This window comes from Sinohyriopsis cumingii, chromosome 17, assembly GCF_028554795.1.
Source record: "Sinohyriopsis cumingii isolate HCF-2022 chromosome 17, ASM2855479v2, whole genome shotgun sequence".
Taxonomy (NCBI): Eukaryota; Metazoa; Mollusca; class Bivalvia; order Unionida; family Unionidae; genus Sinohyriopsis; species Sinohyriopsis cumingii.
The window spans coordinates 111335405-111344466 of record NC_142977.1 but is presented as its reverse complement, the minus strand read 5'-3'; the positions used below and the strand labels follow the sequence as shown (position 1 = coordinate 111344466).

The 9062-nt window shown below is 36.7% G+C and overlaps 1 protein-coding gene across 3 annotated transcripts in view; it reads right to left on the bottom strand.

Moving 5' to 3' along the window:
• The window catches only part of LOC149779671 (uncharacterized), a 57299-nt gene that overhangs the window by 19586 nt on the left and 28651 nt on the right, over positions 1 to 9062 (bottom strand). For all 3 annotated transcript variants that reach the window (XM_089940493.1, XM_089940495.1, XM_089940494.1), the window contains exon 7: positions 7716 to 7836. In XM_089940493.1, coding sequence (XP_089796619.1) covers positions 7716 to 7836 — 121 coding nt within the window. The remainder of the gene's footprint in view (positions 1 to 7715; positions 7837 to 9062) is intronic.

The following is a 9062-nucleotide window of genomic DNA, read 5'->3' as shown; positions in this document are numbered from 1 at the left end:
TTAGCTGAAGACTTTCTGCATTGGTAAAGGTCACATGCTGTGTTTTCACTTTATTTTACATGGTGAACCAATTTTCCTAACCCAAAATTGTAAAAATCTAACAAAAAGTCCATCAATAGGACTGATGCTCAATTAGGCACAAAGAATTTCCAGGATTTTCAAGACAAGACCATTTATTCCTTTTAAGTGCTAAATGCTGAAACTATCTCTGATATTTTTTAGTTCAAATGCTGTGATGGCAGACATAATGTATGTCAGATTTTCATTTAGCACCAAATTAAACATTTCAAGTCTTTTGGAGAAAACCCCATGTCAATATGACCATCTATTCCCTAGGAGTATTGACAGCAAGGTTTTCATTGCAGCCATATTAAATGTCTGACCAGCACCATTTTAATTAGGGAAAACAAGACAATAGGTCTTCTCATGAAAACCAGACATTTATATGAGGAGTAACAACAAAACTTTCAAGACGACTGCTACAACGGCCATATTGGATATCAGGTGTGTACCATTTTCATTTCTGAGCAAATTGACATCATAATAAGTCTTTCAATAAAAACCTTATGCATATATGATCATTCAGGAGAATAGTGATATGATTTTCATGAAGGTCTCTGTGGTGGCAATATTGGATGCCTGATCAGCACCCTTTCCATTTAGGATGTCTGTTGGATATAGAGCACATTTAAGGAATTGATCTTGGCAGGTGTCTGATATTTGCTCATACTTCCAGAAGTATTGTTTTAACCACCATTCAAGTGTCCAACCTTTTTTTCTGGCACAATTTCGTTCTTGTAATGTTCTTTATTTTGTGTATTTATTGAGGTAAATCTATGAATCCAAGTACACACACAAATAAATGAAACCACAGTACTATTTTGTGGGGGACTGGCAACCATGGTGGTGATTCAGGAACATAAAATTCTGCAGAATTGGCAAGGCAGATTGACGCTTCTTCCACATGTAGATTCATATTCCAAAATTTGGTATCTGGGTGTACAAGATTCAGTATTTTGGTCCTAAAGACAATAAAATACACAGGACAAGACGGATTTGAGGATAGCATTGTGGTATACTTAAGAGCCAATTTTGTTTATCTGAGATGCAGTCATGGTTCATTTGCAACATACAGCAGACCTTTTCAAGGGAAAGTTCTGTGTGCCAAGATAATCTTCAAGTTCCTAATTGTTTATCAAATCAAGCAGCTGCTGACAAGCTGATCCATACACAATCAAGCCATAGTCAAGCCAAGATCTTACTAAAGTCTTACAGACAAAGACCTTCTGGTCTGCTCCCCAATCTGTATTTGTCCCAGCTAGTATGAGAAGTCCAGGGATTTGTTACATTTGCCACTGAAGTATCTAATATATGGAAGGAAGGTTGATGCATGGTCAAAATAACCCCCCAAAATTTGGTCTCCTCCACGACAGTGACAAGAAAACCACCAAGATGGGTCATCATGAACTCTATGCATTGGGCAGAAGTGCATAAAACAGATCAAAATCTATATCAACACTCACTTACCATAGGAAGTGCAAATGATCTTATATAAGTGAACATTTTAGACAAAAACAATGAAATAAGGATATAAATATCATTTTTTCATTGGTCACTTATGAACAATTCCAACATCATGCCGAATTAGAGAGAATTACAATGAACAAACCCACGACAAAGTCGGATAGAACTTGCAATCTTGTTGCAACCCATTCCTGGTTTCTCAAGACAAACAGATGCATTTGGGATTGCTTTCTGTCTTAATGGATTTATTCTGTATCGAGACACAAAATGTTCTGCATTAACGATTTCTGTATGTCATTCAAAGACACAAAATTTTAACATTGCTGAGGCCAATAACAATGCCACCAAGAAAGTGATTCTTGTCCCACCATTCATAGGCTCAACAAATCAAAGTACTGGGAATACTGATGGATTGGAGAGTTCACATTATACTAATATATATTAGACCAGATAGAAGGAAAGTCCAAATATATTGTAATTCATGTTCCTTTAAACTATTATCAAAATAGTGCTCTAAATAATCTTGATATTTTTGTAAATTTACTTCTCTTTATATGTCCCTATAAAATTTATGTGAACATCTGAAACATTATTAGAGAAATTACTATAGTGATAGTCGTTTTAAGCAGTTTCTACTAACGTTTCTACCAGTACCAACAGCTGAATAATATCCAAAGGAGATAAGTATACTGGGACTAATAATAAACCTAAATCTGTGTTGCTCCAACTGACATAAATTGACACAACACTTTGCTACTCATTTTTAGCAAGAACATAGAAAAATTTACTATTATTAGTAATGCAAACAATATTTAGTAAATCAGACTGAACATTATGTCATAAGCATGGACATGAAACCCCACTCTTTTCAGGGTTTTCAACAGACACATACCCTTGGGTTTTGACATGTAGAATTAAAAATGACCCATTTTTGATGCACAGAAATTTTGACTTGTGTCTTTTTTGACACACTTAGATTTGGGCTGGAACAATAATCTTAATTACCCTTCATTCGCTTCAAGCTAACTTTCTTACCAAGAGTATGCTGTCCATAACAGATTTACTGTAGGAGGCACTGATTGACGTCTGCTTGACACTGTCCATAACAAATTTACTGTAGGAGGCACTGATTGACACCTGCTTGACACTGTCCATAACAAATTTACTGTAGAAGGCACTTACTGAAATCTGCTTGACACTGTCCATAACAAATTTACTGTAGAAGGCACTTACTGAAATCAGCTTGACACTGTCCATAACAAATTTACTGTAGAAGGCACTTACTGAAATCTGCTTGACACTGTCCATAACAAATTTACTGTAGAAGGCACTTACTGAAATCTGCTCGACAATAGTTTAGACCTTGACAACAACAACAACATCAACCTTAATTACCCTTGATTCATTTCCAGCTTAGTTTCTTACCAAGAGTATGCTGTCCATAACAGATTTACTGTAGGAGGTACTGATTGACATCTGCTTGACACTGTCCATAACAGATTTACTGTAGAAGGCACTTACTGAAATCTGCTTGACACTGTCCATAACAAATTTACTGTAGAAGGCACTTACTGAAATCTGCTTGACACTGTCCATAACAAATTTACTGTAGAAGGCACTTACTGAAATCAGCTTGACACTGTCCATAACAAATTTACTGTAGAAGGCACTTACTGAAATCTGCTTGACACTGTCCATAACAAATTTACTGTAGAAGGCACTGATTGACATCTGCTTGACACTGTCCATAACAAATTTACTGTAGAAGGCACTTACTGAAATCTGCTTGACACTGTCCATAACAAATCTACTGTTGAAGGCACTGATTGACATCTGCTTGACACTGTCCATAACAAATTTACTGTAGAAGGCACTGATTGACATCTGCTTGACACTGTCCATAACAAATTTACTGTAGGAGGCACTTACTGAAATCTGCTTGACACTGTCCATAACAAATTTACTGTAGAAGGCACTGATTGACATCTGCTTGACACTGTCCATATCAAATTTACTGTAGGAGGCACTTACTGAAATCTGCTTGACACTGTCCATAACAAATTTACTGTAGAAGGCACTTACTGAAATCTGCTTGACACTGTCCATAACAAATTTACTGTAGAAGGCACTTACTGAAATCTGCTTGACACTGTCCATAACAAATTTACTGTAGAAGGCACTTACTGAAATCTGCTTGACACTGTCCATAACAAATTTACTGTAGAAGGCACTTACTGAAATCAGCTTGACACTGTCCATAACAAATCTACTGTTGAAGGCACTGATTGACATCTGCTTGACACTGTCCATAACAAATTTACTGTAGAAGGCACTGATTGACATCTGCTTGACACTGTCCATAACAAATTTACTGTAGGAGGCACTTACTGAAATCTGCTTGACACTGTCCATAACAAATTTACTGTAGAAGGCACTGATTGACATCTGCTTGACACTGTCCATATCAAATTTACTGTAGGAGGCACTTACTGAAATCTGCTTGACACTGTCCATAACAAATTTACTGTAGAAGGCACTTACTGAAATCTGCTTGACACTGTCCATAACAAATTTACTGTAGAAGGCACTTACTGAAATCTGCTTGACACTGTCCATAACAAATTTACTGTAGAAGGCACTTACTGAAATCTGCTTGACACTGTCCATAACAAATTTACTGTAGAAGGCACTGATTGACATCTGCTTGACACTGTCCATATCAAATTTACTGTAGGAGGCACTTACTGAAATCTGCTTGACACTGTCCATAACAAATTTACTGTAGAAGGCACTTACTGAAATCTGCTTGACACTGTCCATAACAAATTTACTGTAGAAGGCACTTACTGAAATCTGCTTGACACTGTCCATAACAGATTTACTGTAGGAGGCACTGATTGACATCTGCTTGACACTGTCCATAACAAATCTACTGTAGAAGGCACTTACTGAAATCTGCTTGACACTGTCCATAACAGATTTACTGTAGGAGGCACTGATTGACATCTGCTTGACACTGTCCATAACAAATTTACTGTAGAAGGCACTTACTGAAATCTGCTTGACACTGTCCATAACAAATTTACTGTAGAAGGCACTTACTGAAATCTGCTTGACACTGTCCATAACAAATTTATTGTAGAAGGCACTTACTGAAATCTGCTTGACACTGTCCATAACAAATTTACTGTAGAAGGCACTTACTGAAATCTGCTTGACACTGTCCATAACAAATTTACTGTAGAAGGCACTTACTGAAATCAGCTTGACACTGTCCATAACAAATTTACTGTAGAAGGCACTTACTGAAATCTGCTTGACACTGTCCATAACAAATTTACTGTAGAAGGCACTGATTGACATCTGCTTGACACTGTCCATAACAAATTTACTGTAGAAGGCACTTACTGAAATCTGCTTGACACTGTCCATAACAAATCTACTGTAGAAGGCACTGATTGACATCTGCTTGACACTGTCCATAACAAATTTACTGTAGAAGGCACTGATTGACATCTGCTTGACACTGTCCATAACAAATTTACTGTAGGAGGCACTTACTGAAATCTGCTTGACACTGTCCATAACAAATTTACTGTAGAAGGCACTGATTGACATCTGCTTGACACTGTCCATATCAAATTTACTGTAGGAGGCACTTACTGAAATCTGCTTGACACTGTCCATAACAAATTTACTGTAGAAGGCACTTACTGAAATCTGCTTGACACTGTCCATAACAAATTTACTGTAGAAGGCACTTACTGAAATCTGCTTGACACTGTCCATAACAAATTTACTGTAGAAGGCACTTACTGAAATCTGCTTGACACTGTCCATAACAAATTTACTGTAGAAGGCACTGATTGACATCTGCTTGACACTGTCCATATCAAATTTACTGTAGGAGGCACTTACTGAAATCTGCTTGACACTGTCCATAACAAATTTACTGTAGAAGGCACTTACTGAAATCTGCTTGACACTGTCCATAACAAATTTACTGTAGAAGGCACTTACTGAAATCTGCTTGACACTGTCCATAACAAATTTACTGTAGAAGGCACTTACTGAAATCTGCTTGACACTGTCCATAACAAATTTACTGTAGAAGGCACTTACTGAAATCTGCTTGACACTGTCCATAACAGATTTACTGTAGGAGGCACTGATTGACATCTGCTTGACACTGTCCATAACAAATCTACTGTAGAAGGCACTTACTGAAATCTGCTTGACACTGTCCATAACAGATTTACTGTAGGAGGCACTGATTGACATCTGCTTGACACTGTCCATAACAAATTTACTGTAGAAGGCACTTACTGAAATCTGCTTGACACTGTCCATAACAAATTTACTGTAGAAGGCACTTACTGAAATCTGCTTGACACTGTCCATAACAAATTTACTGTAGAAGGCACTTACTGAAATCTGCTTGACACTGTCCATAACAAATTTACTGTAGAAGGCACTTACTGAAATCAGCTTGACACTGTCCATAACAAATTTACTGTAGAAGGCACTTACTGAAATCTGCTTGACACTGTCCATAACAAATTTACTGCAGAAGGCACTGATTGACATCTGCTTGACACTGTCCATAACAAATTTACTGTAGAAGGCACTGATTGACATCTGCTTGACACTGTCCATAACAAATTTACTGTAGAAGGCACTTACTGAAATCTGCTTGACACTGTCCATAACAAATTTACTGCAGAAGGCACTGATTGACATCTGCATGACAATAGTTTAGACCTTGACAGCCAATAATATCACACCAATGGAAAATATAAATGAACTGGGCGGAGCTAACAGTTTACTGAAGTCAGGCTTAGAGTCAACTGACTTAGGCTGGATTGTTTTGAGATTATGTTTGAAGTTTATGGAGGAAGAGGCTACAATTATGACATGAATGGATTGCCTTTTGATCAAATATCAACACTGGTTTATTTGGGCATCAAATTATAATCAACTGGTCAGAACTGGAGCACATCATTATGGCAGCTCGCAAAGCCAGTTGTCAACAGAAGTGGACCAACTTTAATTGTTTTATTGGCAAGTTGCTCCATTTAACAGGATGTTTAAAAGTCAGGAATCATTTATGACATCACTGGATTAATTTCTGATAAAATATTGGCTTTTTTTTTGCGCTCTAACTTCTAATCATTACACAAAACGGGAATATATGGCTTCTCGTTAAGGCAGTTTTCAGCATGGGATTGTGTTTTATTGCGACTAATTTGATTAAATTGGCATAATGTTTAAAACATTTAATGTTTTAATCAATGGATCATTTGGGAAAAAACTGTATGGGCATAACAATCAGTGCATACATCTGAACATTAAAAATCACAATGGAGCAAAAAGAAGTAAACTGTCTCAGAAACGATCTGACGGTGATTATCTGACCCTGAGGCTCCAAAGATTTTGCAACACTATATAAAGGTAAGATCCACAATGGCACTATTGCGACATACAAAAAAGCCTATGAAGGGAGTGATACTTTTCTTACTATTGAATCCGCTCATGAATTTACTAGTACTATAATTTCTCTTCAATTTGTCAGCTCTGAGGAGAGAAAAGTCAATCTCCGAAATTTTTTAGAAAATTTAAGGATGAGTGGAAAAGTGAACTGACAAGTCTGTGACGTACATCACTGATATTTGAATAATATATGTATGAGTTTATTCTGCATATAAAATGATTTGAGCAGTTGATAACAGAATATGTTGAAAAGTTGAAAATATAATAAAGTATAAAATAATCCTTGGCTGTTTCATATATAAAAATATACACACAGTAACATAGTTAGAAAGAGAAACACTTTTACAAAAATGAGATTGTATATTTCTTACAAAATACTGAACAGGTATTTCTCAATATTCAGCATGAGACAATTAATCTTAAACATCATTTGTTTCCACCAATAACGAGGAATCACAGAAATGGGCTCATGACTGTCCAAAAGAATTGACTCTCGAAATTTTAGTTTTGACTCCTGAGATTTTGGGCTCAAGGGTCAACTAACTCATCAGTTTGGAAATCTATTGAGAACCATGTTTTTGTTCTCAATAACCATGGTTCATTCAATAATACAACTAACTGAATTGGGTTCATGACCATATACACAATATTATAGTGGCTGCAATATAGAGGGGTTTTATAATGAGAGATCTCTGTACTACCTTGTCGTTTTGCCAACCTGGCCTTGGCTAATTCTGGGGAACCCAGATGAATTTTCTTTCCCGTTTTCTTGTCTGTTACGACAAAGAAGAAGTCCATATCCTCTGGGTCTATATCTTTGCACTGAAAAAAGGGATCATAAAATGTAATTAAAACTTTGAAACTATTTCTCTAGCTTACTTAAAACTACAGATTTTGTAGACAATTATGCTAAGCCTCCACAATGTGAGTGACAAATTGTCCAACAATACAATCAAGATGAAATAGGAATTCTTTTATAATTGTATGAAATGTAGAGTTCTCCAATGTATATGATTACACCATCATTGGTATTTCTCATCTCTTCCAGGAAATCTTAAACTGTAAAGGCAAGTAACTCTGATTATGTTCCTTGTTAGTGTATACAATATCCCAATTATGACCAGTACATCTAAAAACTGCAGTAGCATAACGGTTGTTTTTATCTGCAAATCTTCAGTCGACAATCATAACCAGTGCTGCACCTTGTCGGAGCTATCAGAATGATATTTTATGTCCCCCCTGTCCCTCTACGATAATCAGGTCATCAGTATTTTATTTTAAATTTAGAGTGACACTGGCAGTTTGTGGTGAGAGAATGTACTCTAGGCACACTCTTCCAACACTATGACACTAGTTGCATTCACAAGTTTCTGTCATACACTGCATTCAGCTAAAAGACAAAAAAGCACACGGTAGCTTGCTGATTTGTGCATCATCAGATTTTTATTATATGACCCAGGCATGTAGGTTCAACATCTTCAGTGTCATACAGAATCCTGCATTCATGGTGGCAAGCATGGAGAACACAGGATTCTAATGAATATCTGCAACTTGGTTGAAAAGGTAGCTTATCCATGACGTTTTCCAAGGTGATTCATCAGGATTAGTTGGCATTCAGACTCAGTAACATCTGCAAGACTTTGGAAACCTGAGGAAAGGAATATTTCGTGAGACCATTCAATACAAATAAAAAATGGCACCCACGCTCAAAGACCTGTGACTGACAAGAACAGGACTTTAATCTTGGAATTCCAATTTATTGCAATCAGGACTGCAAAAGGCAACCCCAGTGGGTACATGTTCAACTTAAAAGATAGGACCTAAAGGATCATACACTGTGAATCGGCTCATTAATTGGGGACTGTGAGACCATCAGGACCTTAAACATGCATCTAGTGGACATTAATGTAGGTTTGTTGATCATAGTACCTGTGTCTATGATAGTACTCATGTCTATGATAGTATTTATGTGTGATTTGGATTTTTAATGTAGCTTTAACAATTTTTCAGCCATATCGCTATGATGTCTGCAGTGTGACAGTTTATAG